The sequence below is a fragment of the Haematobia irritans genome, chromosome 3, assembly GCF_050003625.1.
Source record: "Haematobia irritans isolate KBUSLIRL chromosome 3, ASM5000362v1, whole genome shotgun sequence".
Lineage (NCBI taxonomy): Eukaryota > Metazoa > Arthropoda > Insecta > Diptera > Muscidae > Haematobia > Haematobia irritans.
Window position 1 is genome coordinate 7,661,426 of NC_134399.1, and position 23,457 is coordinate 7,684,882.

Below are 23,457 nucleotides of genomic sequence, written 5' to 3' on the forward strand. Positions count from 1 at the left end.
CTGAAAGATTATGAAACCTAGAACACGTTCTGAGGTGATGCTGTCGTCGACAGAGAACGCATAATCTGTCAGGAGAGGACTGGGAGGAACGAGGCGTACTTGTTGGGGAACGAGGTGCTTTCGCATTCGTGAAATGCGAACGAACTCTTTTGTTGGCCGGAGGCCTGGCGTCAATGCCGCGGATATCCCGAAGACATGTCAATGTCTGGATTCTTTCCGTGAGAAAGAAGTCCAAATCTGACCAAGAAGACAAAGCAGACTTGTCCTTAATACTCTGTTCCCAAAGTGTAACAGTACATTTCGGCAACCTCTGAAGGCATAAAAAGACGAGGATGGGATCCCAATCGTCAGTAGCCACATCGTAGATGGACATTGTCGAAATGCATGTCGAGATACCACGTTGTAGTTTCTTCAGTCCTGAACTGGTCTCAGACTCCAAGACCGGTAAATCGAATAATAATTTGAGTTGGTGGTTCACCAATAGGCGGGTATTATCATAAGTACCCCTTAGTGCCTTCCACGCAAGAGCGAAGCTTCTATGCGTGAGCGGAAATTTCGAAACAACCTCGCGAGCTTCACCACTGGTCTTCTTGAGCAAATGACATAATTTCTCAATTTCGCTAAGTCGGCTATTGTTAATATATACCGCTGTGAAGAAATCTCTAAATGTTGGCCAATTGAGAAAATCGCCGTCAAAAACATCTATATCACAAGGCGGTAGATTGAGACTATGGGAGGAACTATTGTCTCCCCTAGAACTAACGGAAGAACTGTGTGAGTCATCGGACCTATGAGAAACATTCAAAAGAGATGTTTGGTCCTCCAACCGAGGCGATTTAGCAGAATGCTTAGATGGTGCACGTAGTGCATCCAATTTACCTTGAATTGACTCCATGACATTCAAGTAACAATTATAAGCCACATCATATTTGCCGCCAGCAGCAGCGGCTGCCTCGGTGGCGTTGCTCTGTGTGGAAACAAAGTCAAGACATTCGTCGAATAAGCCCTTAACCTTTTCCCACAATGACTTAGCCTCGGAACCATGACATTCTAGTCTATAGGCGGTGAGATCATTGTCTCGCAAACTGTGAAACTTCGCTTCAAATCGGACTATTGCGTCAGTTGCTCTTGTGAAGGCAGTAAGTGGTGTAGTAGTCATTATGAAAAAGTACTGGAAAATTTAAAGGGCGAAAAAATTGACACGTGATGTCCAAAACTCTTGAAAAGAGTATAAATCGGTTCAAAAAGCTACTTCGATTTGTCGTCGAACAAATGAAAACGCAGTTATTCCTCTCAGTGTATGCGAAAGTTGTATCGTCAACACACAATATTTTTCGCAGTGTACCGAAAGTACTAAAAATGTGAGTAAGGTAACGTGATTACCACAAAAACACAAAAAATGAGATCCGAAACTTTCTCACAGTGTACGGAGTACAACCAATTTTTTACAGTGTATCGTCGATACACCAATTTCCTTACAGTGTATTGGAAATACCAGCTAAAATTAGCTCTGTAATGTAAATTATAAGTATTTTAACTTTTTGTAAAAATTGGCGAAAAATTTCTCCAAGTGTATGAAAACACGTAAAGTGTCTTCCAGTGTATCGTAAATACAAGAAACCCTTTTTCGCGTGGCGAAATATATGCAAAATCTTTATTTGGAAAATATTGCAATATTTTTCCAGTGTACCCTGTGTTCCAAAAGATTTTTGCAAGTGTATCGTGAATACAAAAAATATTTTCAGTGTATCGTAGAATACAAAGAATAATTTTTGCGTGGCGAATTATCGAAAAAAATGAAAACTTTATATATTACGAGAGAGTTTCTCTCAGTGTATATATTATCCAAAATTTCTCCCAGTGTACGTAGATACACAAAATTTGTGCAAGTGTATCGTGAATATCACTTGCAAAATGGAAAAATTACAAAACAATAAAAAGTCGTGAACTTTAGATTGTAAAATATCAACTTGACCGATTGTAGGGTGCACGGACTGTAAGATGCACGCTACCAAACGGTAAGGTCCAACAACAACAATAATATAAAAATCAAAAAAGTTTCGTGGAAACTCAAATATGTCAATATTAAAATAATATAATATATGTATATAAAATACTATTATTTTATTGTTTATATCGACCGACCGTAGGGTACACTACCACGTAACATGAACGATAATAGTAAACGACCGATATCCGTAGGAATCAACAATAAATACTTTTCTCAATTGAACTTGCAAAAAATTATTTTTATAATTTCGCGCCGTAAGCGACCCACGCTAATAAACCAACGTGTATGCAGTTCGAACGTATGTTGGATGTAACACCTGTGTGCGTACGTGTGTATAGCAAGTTGAACGGCAACTGTATAACACTTTACTATTGATGCCTATTGGCAAACCAATGCTTACAACCAATGCAATTGTTTTTGTTTTTTCTATGCCGATCGAAGATCAAAAAACCAAAAGAAAAAACAACAATATGAATGTAATCAAATGGAGAAATACAGCGAAATTGAATTCAACTTTGACGTACAATATTTGGACGAAAACAAAGTGGAATTAAATGCACTTTTCAACACTTTAATGACAATGTAACCGGGTATTAAAGACCGACGGATAATTTATTTTTTTTTTCCGTAGAGATTTAATGTACAACCGATATAAAATACGAGTTGTAAAGCGACCGTAGGCGAGTGTTTATTTCTGTTTTATTTATATTTACACCGAAGGATATGCTCACTTTTTAATTATCACTGAAAGTACATACCTTGGTTGTTGATAATAAAAATATTTGTGTAATAAATTGAAAATGCCTCGTAGAGGATGGTGATCGTCGATCGTTTGTTGTTGTTGTTGTTGATTGGCGTAGCCTTTGCCTTCGAGGAAGAAATAAAAAGAGCGAATTAATTCTTTCCAATTAATATCCGGCTCGAAGGACCAATGAATGCGTGGCATAAAAGTAGAAAAGAAATAAAAAGGCACTGGTTTAGAAGTTGAACCAAAATATTTGGGCTTTATTTAATCAATTATTGTTCGTCAAACAATATTTACCTTCGTAGAAGCGAGAGAGTCTCAAAAGTGAATGTCAAAAAGCTTGGATGCCGAAAGGCGGGGGTTGATGACATTTGACGTTAGAAAATGTCCTCATTTTCGTACCGAAAGGCAGAAAAGGTATAGACAAATCCTAACGGCGGGATTACACTTGAAAATGATTATATGATTTAACAAAAGCTAAGAAAACGGCATTTGAACTTAAACAGTTACCATGTGAATTTCACGGAAATGAGATGAAGATCTTGAGATCTCCGGATTGGGCAGTAAGAGATTGCAGGTTGTTAGGTTATAAGTCCTCTTGATTAGGGCACCAAAACCTAATTGCTTTATCAAGTTTAGGTGCATTTTTTTAAAGAAAAAAATGTAAGTAACCAATTTTCCCAGCCCCCTCCATAATGTTGGTACCTTAAAAACTAAAAGTTAGTCCATCTAAAGCTAGTAGTAGTGGTAGAACATTTTTTAAATTGTTGTTTTAAATACAGGTTGTGTAGTCCACTATGTTTGGTTGGAGTAGAATATTGATTATCCTTACTATATTACAATTAACCAGATTCCTACTGTCCCTACCTACTATGCATAGCCTACGAAAAGCGGCACCATAAATATTAAGTAACAACACCAAATTTTATTATTTTTTTGTAATTAATTTTATTTTTTAGGGACTATTTGCGTTATGAAAGTAAACCCCAACATCCGGGTCTATATCCACATTCAGGAATCTGCCAATGGTTGCATTTATAGACACTTTTGTTGTAGCTCGCATGAGATTTGGTTTTTGCGTGGCCGGGCGACCTTCATCGGGGGTTTAAGACTTTCATCTATGGACAGAGTTTCAAGTGGACCAACGCAATTTTCAAGAGATTCGTGATGAGCAACACTTATTTATTTTTTTCTAAAACTTCATACTTTTTCCTTTGATTAGGGTTCATTTTCATACGGGCTTTTAAATCAAAAGAGAAAATGGCTTATTTTGGCTTCATTACATTTTTTTGGGCCTCATATTCATTATGAAGCGTAGCCCCACATTGCTGGCCCTGTTTCATTAGGGTTTTGGGGCTCATTTTCGTGGGACCCATATTTATAGCGCCACTTTTCATAGGCTGTGTATAGTATAGATAAGGACAGTAGGAGTACAGCCAGGAAAAGTACTTGGGCCAGTTGAAATTGAAACAAAAATTCAAAGATTTCTTAAAAATGGAATACTTGGATGTAGACTTTGCTATTTGGGCAATCGCTGGACAAGTGAAGTTCCATCACTCAAAACAAAAAAAAACTCATCTTCAAGGCCAACTAGATTTTGTGTTTCCGGTCGTGTTTGGCAATTGAGTCTATATGATAATGGAAAATGATTTATCAGTCGCTCGATTTTCTGGAAACCGTGTGTCCAAAAGTATTCTATCGACCACATTCCTACTGTCCCTACCTACTATAAACAGCTTAGGAAATGTACTTGGGTCAGTAGAGTTAAACAGGGAGTTCCCCAGGGTGGGGTGATATCTCCGGCACTGTTTAACCTCTACCTGTCCTCGATTCCACGCCCACCTGACGGCGTCGAGGTTGTATCATATCTGGGCCCAATGTTGATGACATCTGCGATCGATTAAATGTCTACTTAGCTAATCTTACCAGTTATTTCACTGCGAGAAACTTGAGGATATCCCCCAACAAATCCTCAGCCACACTATTCACTACATGGACGGCAGAAGTGCGCAGGCAGTTGAATATTAGTGTCGATGACGAAATAATTCCGACCACGAATTACCCCAAGATTCTTGGGGTCACATTCGACAGCCTTTTCAGGTCGTCTGCCCATGCCACTGCAATTTGTAATAAGCTCCGTGGTAGAAACAAGGTCCTCAAGTCACTTGCCGGCAGTACTTGGGGTGCGGACAAAGAAACCTTGTTAACTACCTATAAGGCAATTGGCCGGTCAGTGGTAAACTATGCAGCGCCAATGTGGACACCGCAGACTAGTGATACGCAGTGGAATAACATTCAAACCTGTCAGAACGCTGCCCTTAGAACTGCCACTGGGTGTCTCCGCAGCACACCTCTGGATCACCTTTATGTGGAGTCAAATCCATCGAAATAGAAAAAAATTGGCTTAAGAAAGAAGATATGCTCAAAAGCACAAAAACGTTCAACGGGACAATAATGGGGTAGGCCTATTAATTAGAAATTGTCAGCAATTTCGACCCGGCAAAAAAATTTGAAAGTCTTCTAAAGGCATAACTTTAAAAGCGCTTCCAAAAATGTTCTCCCAATGATGTTTTTATTTTAACTGCACAGGAAGTTAATATGAGTTAATTTTTTATAACTCGCTTTTTTCATACTTTAATGGGAAATTTATTTTAATTTATTTATTTTTGTTTCAAATAGGTTAAAAAAGAGATTTAGAGTTAATGAAATGATACAAGTTATTTAAATTTTGCCGGAATAAATGTTAAATCCATTCTAGAAAACATGCGAGTTTTTGAAAAGTTTTGATGTGAAACGTTCCAGACAAGTGTTAGAATGCATTAAAAATCATAAAAAAATTTAAAATTTATTTATTTGTCAAAATAAAACATATTTTCTTAATTCATATCCAAAATACCGAATTCGCATCACACCTTAAGAAGTGATGCAAATTCAGTGGCGACGCTGTTTTTGCTGGGGAGTTAAATGATTCAAATAAGTCTTATTTGTTTGTATACTTACATGCCATTCATAGTTTGTAGTTGATTTATTACGCTTTGGATTGTACATTGCCCTCATGTCTCCAATAGCTGAGAGTTTTAGGATTTTATGCATTTTTTTCAACGTAGTCAAAGCCGGTAGACAACATTTACTTGAATTCAAGCCTTTTGCAGAATTGTTGAATTTTGATTCTAGTTTTTGCATTCCAAATAATATGGGACATTGAACGAATATACTTTAGAAGCCAAATATATAATTTCAATGTTACTTCCAAACCTCACCTTTCACTTTTTAAATTATTTTTGTAATTGAAGATGTTTTTTTTCGTTTGAGTAAAATTATTATTTGTAACAGAGTTTTTTGTTTTTACTAACCTTCTTTACAAGTGTTTGTTTATGTACTATAATATTTTTTTAACATATAATCAAGAATTTGTTTTTATCACAAGAAGACGTTGAATTCACAGAGAACAGAAACAAGAAACAATGGATGTTTTCTCCAGGGGCTACAAACACTGCCCCATGACACGTCTTTAAAACCAAAGCAGCCGCTGGTTAGTAGTTGGGTTGGGTGTAAAATATAAGGGCAAACTTATTCAACTTTGGCCTTGGGATCATCCATGAAATTCATTGGTTTGGATGGAATATCACTGTTGGGTGTGGTGGCGGTGGCGGCATTTGCAGAAGGTATTGCTATATCATCATTAACACAAGCATCACACACTCGAACATCTTCCATCCATCCACGTTCAGGTACTGGCCTTCGAGTTTTTGAACATTCCGAACAAACACCTTGGCCACATCGCCTACAATGGTGACGCTTACAATCGCCACCTTTAAATGGTCTTTGTGGACTTTTAGCAGCATCAAGTAATTTTGCAGCATATGCTAATTCCTCGGCTGTACCAAATTGCATTTCGCATAGATGACATTGTAAAGCTTTCGAATCGGGTACCCAATAATCAGGTCTGGCAGAATCTTTGATTATGTCTATAAGGGACCAAACAATTATTGAGGAAATTTGCTAACAATTTTGAAAAAAAAAACCTACCCTTGGTACACTCCAAAGCCACTGAGGCCACATTGCTGATTGTATTATAAATTGTTTCTCCACATTTTCTAACCGTAACATCTGTTTCTTCGGGGCCATTCATATTATTAGGTCCTGTGTATGTATGATTTTGAGAGTTAGTAGAGTTATCAATAATTTGATCTTCATGGCCTAAACATACATATTGGTTATTAGGCTTTCAAATAACGCTAAACAATAATGGAAAAACATACCTGGTATTGCATCTGGTTGCTTCAAAAGCTTTTGATGACAATCACTGCAAACTCGTACATGCTCGAACCATTTACGTCCTGGTACAGGCATTCTATGTTTCGAACAAAAATCACAGAAACCTTCACCACAACCACGACAATGATGTTTTCTTAGGCCAGTCTTTTCGAAATTTTTCTTACAAGAAAAACAATTCTAAAATAAGAAAATAATTACAATTTATTTTTAATTTGCTTTTAGGGAGGGACTTGAAAAAAAAACATACTATGATCTCATGATTGGGTTTCCAGTATTTAGGAGCAACTTTATCGGCACACCATTCTTTAAGCACTCCCGTTGGCTGCGAAGAGAAACTGGTGAAAGCTTCACAAACATAGCCCACCCGATCCAAAACCATTTGACCCGAATGGGTGGGACCCTTTGTTAAAATATTGCCATCTTTCCAAACATGTACAGCTTGTGTCTGAATTGCATCACAATCCTGGGCTGTGCCCCAATATTTAAAGGCCTTGGCAATTTCTCCACAATGGGGACAATTTATAACACTATGGGTCCATCCATCGGTGCGTGTGACTATAACTTCACGGCCATTCTTGTAACACGATTTGCATAGTTCTACTTTATTATCATACTGGTGTTGAAGTAGGCAGGGATTTGAATTCACATGATCCTGGCCCTCATGACCCATAGAATGTTGACAACGCCGATTGCACGAAACACATAATATGGGACAAGTAAAATACTGCTCGGGGAAGGGATTTATAGATTTCTCCACAATTTCACAGGAGAATTTCTTATTTAAAGCTCGCATAGCTTTGTAAATAACACTCGGCTGTCTGGGTGAACGAACTGTGGTATTATCCAAATCTACACGTAATGCTGCAATCAGTTTATTATAATCGGTTGTACCATTTGTTGCCGTTTGTATGCCAACATAACGTAATGAACTAAAAGCATCTATATCATAATTTAAGCGTGAAAAATTATCTCTCAATTTATCTCCAGCACTTTCTTCAACAGCTAAAAAAAAAAAACGAAGAAAAATCACAATTTTTGAATAACAAAATGGTCGACAAACAAAATTTTTCACAAAACTCACAATTCTCCAAGGGCTTGGTATGTCGGGTTTCATGAAATATTATTACAGCTGGCCCTAAATTGGCTGACCCGTGAATTGACTGTAAAGCTTGTGTGAAATGTAAACAAAATGCCTTTGAGGCAGTGCCTAGAAAATCATACATATCACTATGTAATCTTTCCGAACGTGTGCGATAGATCACAATATCCGATATGGCTAGAATCTGAAATTTGTATTACTTTTATAGTACAAATACTCTATGACATATATAAATTGATTGTATTTTACCTTAAGTAACATGCGCATGCGTCGATTACTTTTCGGTGAGGTGGAGAGAAGACCCTCAGTGTCCAAACACAAAACTCCCACTTCATTTTGCATAGCTGCATATACTCCTAGGGTACATGAATTTTGCTCTGGTGATGTTTTAAATACCTCTTCACCTTTGAAGAAGGTATGATTCATGGTATGTGATTTGCCATCTCCGGTATTACCGAAAATCGAGACCACTTTAATTTTGGCAGTATCTGAACATTTAAGCTTTTTACAAAACAATTCCGGTGTATTTATATGCAGATGCTCATTGCCGTCCATGAGAAGAAATGAGCGATCTGTTGAGTGATCCAAAACTGCATAATCGGTGGAAGTGAATGGAATGGATTTGAAATCGGCATCAGAGACAACATCGGGTCGCAGAGCTTCCTCCTAAAATTAAATTAACACAAGGAAAGATTAATAAACAATTTCCAAAAAAAACGGATCTGCACAAAAACTTATAATCGGCGATATGATGTTCACCATTTAAAGTATCAATGGTTGATATAAGAAATAAACAAAATTTAGAAAAAGATCATAGATTTTATGGATTTTTTATGGACAGTAAGCATTCGTTTACTGCTGAAATATTTAATGGTAGCTTTTGAACGCGACAAATTAATAGCAAAACATTTTGGTACCATATTCTACATTAGCTCTGATTGTCCGTCCGTCTATAAGCTTTTTGCAAAATACAAGTGGCAAAATACAGTGGCAATTATTGATAATTATACATAAAATTTGAAATAAACGATTTTTAAATATTTTTTTAGAATTGGGCAAAACGATTTCTTGTATATCATTCATGTACATATAACAAATGTGCCATACACTCTCAATTGTTTAATGTCGATTTTTTTTAACAAACAAATCTGATGTCTTCCAATTTTGTAAATGTCTATGTCTAATTTAGATTAGAATCTTGCAAATACTATATTTTTCCCCTGCGTAATTCATAGGACTCTTAAGCAATTGTAAAAATGAATGGGATTTATTGCTTACGTTTAAAATAAAAACGAGCGATAATTCCAAAATCTGAATAATCTGTGATGTGACGTGGGAATCTATTGAATAATATTGACTAAAGCTAAAGTCATTGTCTATTGTGGACGTAATTAGTAATAAAAAAATAGCTGTGTCTAAAATTTTCAATATATATATTTTCTGAAGGTACTGGGTTTCTTCCCTTTAGTGGTCTGATCAGCATTAGATCGTCATTTCGGTTCAAAATCAATGAATCATATTTTAGAAATAAAATTTTGTAAACATTTTATTTCTATAGAAAATTTTGACAAAATTTTCTACAGCAATAAAATGTTGACAAAATTTTCCATAGAAATATAATGTTTCATTTCATTTATTTCACACAGTAATATAATAAGCCCAACGGGCCAATAAACTATATTACAAACAAGTTATCAATGTTGACAAAATTTTCTATAGAAATAAAATTTTGAGAAAATTTTCTATAGAAATAAAATTTTGAGAAAATTTTCTATAGACATAAAATTTTGAGAAAATTTTCTATAGAAATAAAATTTTGAGAAACTTTTCTATAGAAACAAAATTTTGACAAAATTTTCTATAGAAACAAAATTTTGACAACATTTTCTATAGAAATAAAATTTTGAAAAAATCTTCTATAAAAATAAAATTTTGAGAAAATTTTCTATAGAAATAAAATTTTGAGAAAATTTTCTATAGAAATAAAATTTTGACAAAATTTTCTATGGAAATAATATTTTGACAAAATATTCTATAGAAATAACATTTTTACAAAATTTTATATAGAAATAAAATTTTGACAAAATTTTCTATAGAAATAAAATTTTGACAAAATTTTCTATAGAAATAAAATTTGGACAAAATTTTCTATAGAAATAAAATTTTGACAAAATTTTCTATAGAAATAAAATTTTGACAAAATTTTCTATAGAAATAAAATTTTGACAAAATTTTCTATAGAAATAAAATGTTGGGAAAATTTTCTATAGAAACAAAATTTTGACAAAATTTTCTAGAGAAATAAAATTTTGAGAACATTTTCTATAGAAATAAAATTTCGTTTTGTTTGTCATTGTTGGTTCCTCTTCAATCATTATTATTGTTTCTGATCTCAGCTTAAAACCATGCATTGACTACAAGTGTAGCTTAACCAACAGAGGAAAAGTATGCTTGTCAAATTTATTTGGGCAAAGCCCTATAGACTGAAAGATGGTTGGATGTACAGCTGTTTCGGAATTACCACATTTCTCATCAGAATCCTCTACTTGCAGCAAAACTATCAACCAATTATCAGAATAAATTCGGATAATTCACTCAAAGTTGTTTAGGCGGTATCAAACCTTTTTTCGGAAGGTTCAAGTGTAGTTCACTTTGGGTTGGTTTTAAGCTGAAATCAAAAAACAACAATGCTTAAAAAGCAAAACCAATAATAACAAAACAAAACGAATAGAAATAAAATTTTGAGAAAATTTTCAAAAGAAATAAAATTTTGACAAAACTTTCTATAGAAATAAAATTTTGACAAAATTTTCTATAGAAATAAAATTTTGACAAAATTTTCTATAGACATAAAATTTTGAGAAAATTTTCTATAGAAATAAAATTTTGAGAAACTTTTCTATAGAAACAAAATTTTGACAAAATTTTCTATAGAAATAAAATTTTGAGAAAATTTTCAAAAGAAATAAAATTTTGACAAAATTTTCTATAGAAATAAAATTTTGACAAAATTTTCTATAGAAATAAAATTTTGACAAAATTTTCTATAGAAATAAAATTTTGACAAAATTTTCTATAGAAATAAAATTTTGACAAAATTTTCTATAGAAATAAAATTTTGACAAAATTTTCTATAGAAATAAAATTTTGACAAAATTTTCTATAGAAATAAAATTTTGACAAAATTTTCTATAGAAATAAAATGTTGACAAAATTTTCTATAGAAATAAAATTTTGACAAAATTTTCTATAGAAATAAAATTTTGGCAAAATTTTCTATAGAAATAAAATTTTGACAAAATTTTCTATAGAAATAAAATTTTGACAAAATTTTCTATAGAAATAAAATTTTGACAAAATTTTCTATAGAAATAAAATTTTGACAAAATTTTCTAGAGAAATAAAATGTTGACAAAATTTTCTAGAGAAATACAATTTTCAAGAAAATTTCTATGGAAATAAAATTTTGACAACATTTTCTATAGAAATAAAATTTTGACAAAATTTTCTATAGAAATAAAATTTTGACAAAATTTTCTATAGAAAAAAACTTTTGACAAAATTTTCTATAGAAATAAAATTTTGACAAAATTTTCTATAGAAATAAAATTTTGACAACATTTTCTATAGAAATAAAATTTTGACAAAATTTTCTATAGAAAAAAATAAAAAATAAAAATAAATAAAATGAAATGAAATGAATGAAATAAAATTTTGACAAAATTTTCTATAGAAATACAATTTTCTATAGAAATTAAATTTTTGACAAAATTTTCTATAGAAATAGAATTTTGACAAAATTTTCTATAGAAATAAAATTTTGAGAAAATTGTCTTTGGAAATGATTTGATATTGAACCGATTGTCTTTTTTACTTGTTAAGCTGTTCTGTTCAATATCTGTCTGTCGTTCTTTTGTAATTGATCTACATTGCTCATGTATAACACACATTGCAAGCTCATCGTTTTTAGTGTGCAGTGGAGGATATTGGTCAATTTGTTTATAAATCCAATATGACTAAATCGTAGCTTTTTTCTTTTATGTAAACTCCATACGAAACGATCTTCTACATTCTAATTTGTGACCGATCTCCAGAAGAATCTAACGATGTCCATCTTTCTGTCCTGTGACATATATTGATATGGTTCCCACTAAAACCAATTTTCTAATTTGATTGTTTTGGGGCCCATTTTATACGATTTTAAGGAAATTTATATCTCGGTATTATTTCATATACCCTTGCATATAAAAATCATCTCCCGATTTCACTTCTTAATAAGTTAGATTAAGATTTTTATTAAATTTGTAATATGACGGTCTTTTTCAGAGGTTTGGTCACCTAGGTTAGGTTAGGTTAGGTGGCAGCCCGATGTATCAGGCTCACTTAGACTATTCAGTCCATTGTGATACCACATTGGTGAACTTCTCTCTTATCACTGAGTGCTGCCCGATTCCATGTTAAGCTCAGTGACAAGGGACCTCCTTTTTATAGCCGAGTCCGGACGGCGTTCCATATTGCAGTGAAACCACTTAGAGAAGGTTTGAAACCCTCAGAAATGTCACCAGCATTACTGAGGTGGGATAATCCACCGCTGAAAAACTTTATGGTGTTCGGTCGAAGCAGGAATCGAAACCACGACCTTGTGTATGCAAGGCGGGCATGCTAACCATTGCACCACGGTGGCTCCCTATATAGACCTATTTTATGATTTTATATAGACCTATTTTATTTTGTTATATGCCTCTTGGCGCTGGAGAGGATATTTGCCAGCTAATTCATTAGGACCCTCTTTTTTTATTAATTTTTTATATGGCCCACATAATTCTGCACCGTCTAGCAATATGATGGGCCTAAGACGCCCAACAAATTCATGACTAGCCAATATTGTCAATTAAATTTAATATCGTTTTCGGTCAACAAACTGAAATTATACAAATTTTCAATTTAATTTATCCGATCATACGAGCTTCGGGCCGGGTGAGATTAGCATCTATCATACTTGTTAATTATTTATTTACTTGTTTGGGGTTGCTGTTATTAACTCGGCCATTGTACCATTTACACACCTAGTTACAGTCTATAAGTAAATCACCCATTCAATTCAATGCTTTACTTTATCCCTTTGTATTCTTATCGCAAATAATGGATATCATAAAAAAACCATATTTTTAATTGTAAAAATATTAAAAAAAAATTGCATTGCACTAAACCCTTTAGAATTCGGTAGGAGATCTAGAGACGTCATTAGCAGTTTATGGGTTTGTTTTGTGTTCACACTACACTTCCAGGTTTATATGTAGTTGATGAAAGAGCGACAATATCATGGCACTGATATATGCATATTTTCTCTCACCTCAGATATGGGCTGCATAAACGCCATCTGGTTGATTTTTGTACTAAATGCGGTCTCCCGTTTTGGATATTATAAACGAACCCGCTCATATGAGGCAAATGTAATGGACAGGTTTTAAAATTTTTATTATTTTTGATATATTTTTTAAAATGATATTTCACAATATTTCTTGGTGCTTTTTCTGTGCAGTTATTTTTTTCAATTTCTTCTTTGTTTATAAAAATGCGCAGCGAACTTCTCAATGACTTGAAGCAAAGACTACTGTGAACGTTGTGTTAAAAACATTCATAATTCCGCCGCTCACCGAGTATTTTCTGTGGTTAGTGTTATTTTTGATTGGATGGTGGAATTGCTTGTTTGTCGTCATTGCTTCTTCGTTGGCTATCATCTGTTTTGTTATTATAATCAATTTCTAAAAAGAGTACAATAACAAAACATATGAAGATGAGTCAAAACAAAAAAATAAATAAAATTAAAATCGTATGCCGATAACAGCAAACAAAGAAAGTTTTACATGGAACGGCTGGGGGGGTATAAGGTTACATTCTTTACCCTTTCCCTGAGCTAAAACTGTCACAAGCGGAAGGTAATAGATTTTGGGCTATTAAGGAGAAGGACTTTTAAAGTCATTAAAATTCCTAGGAATTAAAGAGAATAAACTTTCTATTACAGAAAGTATTCTAGAGTATTACGAATATGTGGACAAACTAACAGTTTAACCCACAATACGCCATAGTATTTTTTTTTTGAAAATCACTTCGAATATATATAATATATGGTAATATTTGCACATACGACGCCGTTTTTATTCTACTTCCGTCGTTGTAACGTCACAATTTTCTATAGAATGGACTAGCACCTTTGTTTAAAATGAATGCACAGCCTTTTAATGTGGAGAGATAAAAACAAATTGCCTAGGCTCTCGGTATTACAGATTGTCGTATAAGAGGTCAATAAACTATTTATTATTTGTTGTAACAGGTTTTCTTTTTGCAATTGTTTTTATCAGAGATGCAAGCTAGAATATATCAAAAAAAAAAGTTTTCGAAATGAAATCTTAGATCAATCATTCGCACAAAAGAAAAATTATCGGACCAAAAAGAAAATATTGTCGTACCGGAAAAGCCACCATTAGATAAATATAAGGTTCGAATAGTAAACTGAATTTTGTGTAAGCTCCACCATGGATTTTATTAAAAAATTCTACACGAGTCGAATTTGGAAGATGGTAAATATGCAGAATCGGTAAAATTTGGTGTAGAGCCACAGAAATTCCGGCATCAGCAATGAATTTTTATTTTGGATCAACATTTTTCCAAAATTGGACCAAAATTCGTACCAGCGGACCATTTTTCCAAATTAAATTAATATCATTTAAAAGTTTGGAAATTTGGAAATTTCTTTCCAGGATGAGTGGCCCATAACACAAAGTGGCCAATATCTCGGCTCCCCAGCGATTCTGGAACACATGAGTTATGTGCTTGAGTAGATCTCGGTTTCTACTTTCATTTCACGTTGGTATGGTCAGCCCACATATTTCCATTTGGAAGAAATTTGGAAATTTCTTTCCAGGATGAGTGGCCCATAACACAAAATGGCCAATATCTCGGCTCCCCAGCGGGTCTGGAACACATGAGTTATGTGCTTGAGTAGATCTCGGTTTCTACTTCCATTCCACGTTGGTTTGGTGAGCCCACATATTTCCATTTGGAAGAAATTTGGAAATTTCTTTCCAGGATGAGTGGCCAATATCTCGGCTCCCCAGCGGGTCTGGAACACATGAGTTATGTGCTTGAGTAGATCTCGGTTTCTACTTTCATTCCACGTTGGTTTGGTGAGCCCACATATTTCCATTTGGAAGAAATTTTGAAATTTCTTTCCAGGATAAGTGGCCCATAACACAAAGTTGCCAATATCTCGGTTCCCCTGCGAGTCCGGAACACAAGGCTTGTGTTGTTTGGTAGATCCCGATTTCTACTTCCATTCTCAGTTGGTTTTGTCAACCCACACTTGTTTGTTTGCAGTCTGTGACCCACTGTAGAAAAGTGGCCATATCTCCACACCACTGATTGTTATGGAGTATTGGTACGCCTTTTTGGATGGAGTTCGACCTATATTATACAATCTGATATATTATTTTAACTAATTTGCGCGTTTTGTGCATTTTGTTACAATTATTTTTTGACCATAAATCCATTATAATGTAACTTTAGTTCCAACTTTGACATATAGGGGGCGCTTATTTTGTAGTTTTATAACGAGATCCATTATAATTTATTTTCACACACTTTGTTAGAGACCATATACCAACATCATGTACCAAATTTCAGCCGGATCGGATGAAATTTTCTTCTCTTTGAGGCTCGGCAAGCCAAATCTGGGGATCGGTTTATATGGGGGCTATATATAATTATGGACCGATGTGAACCAATTTTTGCACGGTTGTTAGAGACCATATACCAACACCATGTACCAAATTTCAGCCGGATCGGATGAAATTTGCTTCTCTTTTAGGCTCCGCAAGCCAAATCTGGGGATCGGTTTATATGGGTGCTATAATTATGGACCGATGTCGACCAATTTTTGCATGGTTGTTAGAGACCATATACCAACATCATATATAAATTTCAGCCGGATCGGATGAAATATGCTTCTGTTAGAGGCCCCACAAGCCAAATCTGAGGGTCCCTTTATATGGGGGCTACGTAAAAGTTGACCGATATGGCCCATTTTCAATACCATCCGACCTACATCGATAACAACTACTTGTGCCAAGTTTCAAGTCGATAGCTTGTTTTGTTCGGAAGTTAGCGTGATTTCAACAGACGGACGGACGGACATGATTAGATCGACTCAGAATTTCACCACGACCCAGAATATATATACTTTATGGGGTCTTAGAGCAATATTTCGATGTGTTACAAACGGAATGACAAAGTTAATATATCCCCATCCTATGATGGAGGGTTTAAAATACAGAGGTATCCGTACATAGCCCCCAGGCATTTTTAAACAAGGTTCTCCAATGGACAAATCTGTTCATATTGACTTTGCGAAAATTGCCTCATGATACAAACCCCCTAAATATAGGCAATGAAGAAGTGCCTTTTTCAAACTCAGCAAAATATCTTGGTTTTACACTGGATTCTAAATTAAATTGGAAAATTCATATTGATAAAAAGTGCGAAGAACTAAATATTAAATACCGCAAACTAAGCTGGTTAATCGGAAAAAAATTCAGTCCTGTCCACAGATAATAAACTCTTATGCCCATATTCATAATAATTTACTCACAGTTTATCGAAGGAATTTGTATGGCAATAGTAGGTTTAAAGTTTACGTTAACTATTATGAATTTGGGGATTAATATATAAGCAAGCATTAAAACCAATGTGGTTATAAGATTATTAATATCTTGTTGTATGTGAAACTTGAAAATTCAATAAAATTCAATTCAATTCAATTGTGGTTATATGGCATACAATTATGGGATGTGCGGCAAAAAGTTCTATCGAGAAAACACAAAGGTTTCAAAACAAAGTGATAAGAAGTACAGTAAACGCTCCATGGTATGTCCGAAATAGTGACCTCCACCAAGACTTAAAAATGACTACGATCAAAGAGGAAATCTCTAGAAATGCAGAAAAACATTTTATCCGCCTACAGAACCATACAAATCGTGAAGCCTGTAATTTTGCTTCAAAATTCCAATCAACCTGGAAGATTACGCCGTTTCAAACCACATGATTTACTAACTCGCTCGCGAACGCCGTTCGGACTCGGCTATAAAAAGGAGGTCCCTTATCATTGAGCTTAACATGGAATCGGGCAGCACTCAGTGATAAGAGAGAAGTTCACCAATGTGGTATCACAATGGACTGAATAGTCTAAGTGAGCCTGATACACCGGGCTGCCACCTAACCTAACCTAATAAATAAACTACTGGTTAGTCACTTCTTCATAATAGAGACTAGTTGTAGTATAAGTTAAGTATCATATATGTATTCGCTTAAATAAATAAAAAAAAATTTCAAGTTAAAAATTTTCCAAAATTTTTCTTCGATAGAAAATTTTTTGTCAAAATTTTATTTCTATAGAAAATTCTGTCAAAATGTATTTCTATAGAATATTTTGTTAAAATTTTATTTCTGTAGAAAATTTTGTCAAAATTTAATTTCTATAGAAAATTTTGTTAAAATTTTATTTCTGTAGAAAATTTTGTCAAAGTTTTATTTCTATAGAAAATGTCGTCGAAAGTTTATTTCTATAGAAAATTTTAACACAATTTTATATCTGTAGAAAATTTTGTCAAAATCTCATTTCTTTAGGGAATTTTATCTATATTTTATTTCTATAGAAAATTTGCCAAATTTTTATTTCTTTAGGGAATTTTGTATTGGAATTTTAGTTATTGCAAAATTTTATTTCTATTTAAATTTTGTAAAAAATTGTCTTCCTGTACAAAATGTTTGCATAATTTTGTATCTATATAAACTTTTATTATTTCTGTACAAAATATTGGCAAAATTTTATTTCTATAGAAATTATTGTTAAAATTTTATTTCTAATGACAACATTTTTGTCATTTTTCTACAGAAATTTTGTCAAAATTTCAATAGAAAATTTTGAAAAAAATGCCGATTTGACGAAAATGGACCAAAATCAACCAAATTCCATTTGGTCCGACCATCGGACCAAATTTAAAAATTAATAATTTTTTGGACCAATTTTGGTCCGATTGGAACCTTGGCCGGCATGTATAGAATACATTTATTCTCCGAAAAACCACCAATAATAGAATTTTCTTTTAGAATTAAAAAAAAAATAGCAAAGAAACAAAGATTCGCAATAAAAAAGGGCAAATTATTGTTTTTTCCCGTGAACAAAGCAACAAAAATTATCTCTCAAAAGGGAGCCACCGTGGTGCAATGGTTAGCATGCCCGCCTTGCATACACAAGGTCGTGGGTTCGATTCCTGCTTCGACCGAACACCAAAAAGTTTTTCAGCGGTGGATTATCCCACCTCAGTAATGCTGGTGACATTTCTGAGGGTTTCAAAGCTTCTCTAAGTGGTTTCACTGCAATGTGGAACGCCGTTCGGACTTCTCTAAGTGGTTTCACTGCAATGTGGAACGCCGTTCGGACTCGGCTATAAAAAGGAGGTCCCTTGTCATTGAGCTTAACATGGAATCGGGCAGCACTCAGTGATAAGAGAGAAGTTAACCAATGTGGTATCACAATGGACTGAATAGTCTAAGTGAGCCTGATACATCAGGCTGCCACCTAACCTAACCTAACCTAACTCTCAAAAGGTGGGTACTATATTCGGGTTTTCCACCAAAACTCAAAAGTGCAAAAATGTATATGACGACAAGTATATTTGTATCAAATTTTGTCAAAACTTGGATGGAAATGTTTAAAAGCATGCAATGCGTGAGATTTCGTCTTTTAGGATGACTATTCTCAAAAAAGGCGTTAGAATGCATTAAAAATCATAAAAAATTTAGAATTGATTTATTTGTCAAAATATCACATATCTTCTTAATTCACATCCAAAACACTGAATTCGCATCATACCTTAAGAAGTGATGCAAACTCAGTGCAACGGCTACTGAAATGGTGGACATCCGTCCTATGACTAGCCCATGTTAAATTTATCGCTTCTGTGCCAATTTTGCACCACTTCCGGATCCAAAAAGAACATTTTCACTACTTTTCTGCTGTGTAGCTCATAGTTTCTCTTTTCGCAACTTTAACTCTATATCTCCAGTCATGACTGACCTTTCCACATGTTTTTGCTAGGAAATTATGTCACCCCTGGGAAGTTGGGCAGGTAGATATAAACCGAATGGTAGTTGGGTGCATGATGTCATATAAATTGACTAAAGAGGGGATCGATGTATTAGCCGTTTTCCTGACATAATTATCGGACCATGGCGGTGCAATGGTAGCATGCCCGCCTTGTATACACAGTGTCGTGGGTTCAAACCCAGTTTTGACCAAACACCAAAAAGTTTTTCAGCGATGTTGGTGACATTTCTGAGTGTTTCAAAGCATCTCTAAGTGGTTTCACTGCAATGTGGAACACCGTTCGGACTCGGCTGTAAAAAGGAGGTCCCTTGTCATTGAGTTTAACATAGAATCGGGCAGCACTCAGTCATAAGAGAGAAGTTCACCACTGTGGTATCACAGTGGACTAAATAATCTAATCTATCGGGCTGCCACAATTCCTAACCTAAACTTGACATAATTAACTCCTTATCTCCAATCATGGCTGACCTTCCCACTTTCTTTTGCTAGGAAGTTAGGTCACGCCTGGGAAGTTGGGTAGGCAGATATTAATCGAACGGCTGCTGTGTTTATGATGTCCTGTAAATTCACTAATGCAGGGATCGATGTATTCGCCGTTTTGTTGACATTCATAATTAACTTCTTATCTCCAATCATTGTCATTGAGTTTAACATAGAATCGGGCAGCACTCAGTCATAAGAGAGAAGTTCACCACTGTGGTATCACAATGGACTAAATAATCTAAGTGAGCCTGATATATCGGGCTGCCACAATTCCTAACCTAAACTTGACATAATTAACTCCTTATCTCCAATCATGACTGACCTTCCCACATTCTTTTGATAGGATGTTAGGTCACGCCTGGCAAGTTGGATAGGCAGATATTAACCGAACGGCTGCTGGATTTATGATGTCCTGTAAAATCACTTTCTCGGGTATCGATTTATTCGTCGTTTCGTTAACATACATAATTAACTCCTTATCTCCAATCATGACTGACCTTCCCAAATGCTTTTGCTAGGAAGTTAGGTCACACCTGGGAAGTTGGCTACAGAGCCATATGATGGGTTTATGTTATCGCGTAAATTTCTCTAAGCAACAAGACAGCGGGTGGAAGTTCACTAAAGTGGGGAACAATATATTCACCGTTTTCTTGACACACGACCTTGATTTAGGGGTTTTTGCTGGATGCCTAGGCACACTTCGGGGGTCAATCACTTTAGAGAACTATTGGAAAAGCCCGATGCCTTTGTAACGATTTTGATATAAGAAAACCTAATCGTAATAGAATTTTATTCAAGGAAGAGGTAACATTCTCACAAATATAACTTTTGTTCTTAATTTCTTCTCTCTTTTCTTTTTTTTTTAAGAAAATTCGATTTATTAACTTCACATTTGTAAACACAGAATTCTCTTCACAGATCTACGCTTTGAATTGTATCGTCTTTATGTACTAAACGATCTTATCAGCAAACACTGGCTTTTCAATGTCTCTGCATTAAGTCGTGCCTTCCAACAGCATTCTTAACTGATAACAGAGCAAATCAAAACATGAAGCCATCACCTGAATTGTAAGAAAAAAATGGAAACTTAATGGGCGCGGTTGTGCTTATCAGGTTTCCAAAACAAATTTACTCATAGAAATGCGTGCGAAAGGGTGCCCGTGCGCTGTAGTGTGTTTGCATCTGTAATGTAAATAAATGCTACCGTCAAACCGAAAGGGTAAAACGCAATAATAAAACTATTAGTATGCGAATATTTTGCAATAACAATGAAAAAATCACGTATTCTCAGCAACATTTGGCTGGCGTATAGTTAAAAATAAATATATCAAACTGGTGGAACTGGTATGCATAGTTATGCCCTAGTGACGAATGCATGGGCAATTAATCCTGCTTACCTTGTAGAAGGTCAAATCGCAGGGCTTCATAATGGCCGATTCAGCAGATGGATTTTTATCGATTTTGATCATATTTGTACTGTTTTTTTTTTTCAACAAAAACAAAGGAACAGACAATGTTTTGTTCTAGTTTATTTTTATGGTAGTATTGCCGAACAACTTGTCGACCACCGCCTCCTTCACTAGAGGGCCACTTTGGAATTACGTTTCTTAGCGGGGGGATTTTTTTTTGTGGTCTTTACAGGTCTTGCTTTTCTTTTCTCGATCTTTCACCCACACACATAATCTCGAAAATAAACGCTTTTATTATCTCACAAAACTTAAAATTGTTTTATTCTGGTTGATATAAAGTAATTTATTCACATTATAACACAATCGATTCGGTTTTTTATTAGTTCTTCACGAGTAAATCATTTGTCATTTGATTCCTGCAAGTAATTCGTAATAGGGATCTATAAATCGAAAATCGATTAATCGATTATTCGAATATTGGCATGAAAATCTAAAAAAATCGAAATCGATTATCAACCTAAAAATAATCGCAAAATCGATTTTAGATTTTCGACTAATTTTTAATTTTGACGATCAAATATAGATTTTTGATTTTCAACTATTTTTTTAATTTTGACTTTCACAAATCGATTTTAATGTTTTATTCATTGGTTTAAATTGAATTGAAATATGCCTATATGTAAGGAATTCTATTACCAATAAGAATAAAAATTCTGATTTGATTAAATAAAATATGAAAGTGTTGGAAATGAATCCTTTGTGATTTGAATATCCTTCAATTTATACCCCCAGGCCCCAGGAATGAAACATGGCCACAAATTTGGGGCGACACTTCATTATTTTGGGGAATAATGATAAATGATTTGTACATGTTAACAATTTTATATTGAACCTTTTAAAAATATAATAAACAAATTAAAAAAATTAACACGTTTGACCAGAACACTAATTTTTGTCATTTCATACCAACTATTGTTGATAACACTCGAAAAAAGACAAATAGATTTCATAAAATTGATTATTTTGTATAGTCATTATTTCTATGAAATTCGATTATGAAAAATCGAGTATTCGAATTTTGATTGGTAAATATAATCGAAAATCGATTTTTGATTAAAAGTCAATAATCGAAAAGTCGAAAAATCGATTATTGGTTTCTACTATAGATCCCTAATTCGTAACAATGCAATTGGATGTGTAGTTGCCACATTATTCAACAATAAAAATGCCGCAAATCAGCCATTGACGTTATGTTTAGGACTTCCCCGTTTTCAGAGAATAAATATGAAAATTTCTTTGTGCACATACTAGTGTTTACTATTTGCCCTCTTAGTACAATCGTAAAACTCTTGATAAGTGATTTTGAGAAGAAATTTCCAAACAAATTCCAGATTATAGAGCATATGAGGGAAGAATTTTTGAAGTGTGACCATGTCAGTAGAGACATATAGTCAATCTGGCAGCATACCTGTTAAAGCCTCGTTAATCGTATACGATACGCACTCACTAATTACAACGCATTCATGCAGTTAAAAGGTAACGCAGAGCAAACATCTGATTGTTTAAAAGCAACAAAAATAATACCAAATATAAAGAGAGTGATACATATCACTGGTTTAAGGGCGGTACTATGTTCATTCTTGCGAAAAATTTTTATGGAAACCATTATTTCGCACATAGAAAGCGGCGTTTTTTTAGCTAGCTTGGAGCGCTATTTTACAGGGAGCGATATTGGATGAAGTTGGTGGTTGTTGCTTGTTTTTACAAAATAACATTTTATTTTTCCTTGGGCAATTGATCTGCTATTCCTTTGACCCTTTGTATAGTTTCGGAACAAAAATATGGTCCGTGTTTGATTTATAAACCCGCACAAATAGTTAATAATAAATAAATTATTTCTAAATTCACATTGCAAATGTCGCCGTGCTATAAACGTCAGTTTTTCACGAAAAAACAAAGTATCACAAATGGAAAAAATTTCGCAAATTTTTCGCATTTTTTGGTTTTGTATGGAGTTTCAACGCGAAAACCGAACAGAGTACCGGCCAGAGAATGAAGCCGACCCATTTTTGTCGGCGGCGGCTGACACTAAATATTTAAAATTATCTATTCGGCGGCGCAAAATTATCTATTATAAAATCAATTTGAAGTTTTCCGAATTGTAATAAGATTAGTTGTACAACCAATCATACAATCAAATTAACATTTCATTCAAATTTTTTGAGCTAAATTTTTGTAAAACTATTATAGCAACATGATACTAATTCA

General features: G+C 34.1%; 1 protein-coding gene across 3 annotated transcripts; it reads right to left on the bottom strand.

Moving 5' to 3' along the window:
* Positions 1–6,256: 6,256 nt before the first annotated feature.
* Positions 6,257–21,619, bottom strand: LOC142228495 (zinc finger FYVE domain-containing protein 1-like). Of its 3 annotated transcripts, none has more exons than XM_075298931.1 (7): positions 21,178–21,619; positions 8,383–8,799; positions 8,116–8,317; positions 7,282–8,036; positions 7,019–7,211; positions 6,786–6,899; positions 6,257–6,724 (listed from the first exon to the last, which is right to left on the bottom strand). In XM_075298931.1, exons 1-7 carry the CDS (start codon positions 21,247–21,249, stop codon positions 6,327–6,329), a joined length of 2,151 nt encoding a protein of 716 aa, XP_075155046.1. In that variant the 5' UTR covers positions 21,250–21,619; the 3' UTR covers positions 6,257–6,326. The 3 variants fall into 3 exon arrangements, with proteins under 3 accessions (XP_075155046.1, XP_075155044.1, XP_075155045.1); XM_075298929.1 differs by having other exon boundaries at positions 6,786–6,956; XM_075298930.1 differs by lacking the exon at positions 21,178–21,619 and adding an exon at positions 13,487–13,869 and having other exon boundaries at positions 6,786–6,956.
* Between the last annotated feature and the right edge of the window lie 1,838 nt (positions 21,620–23,457).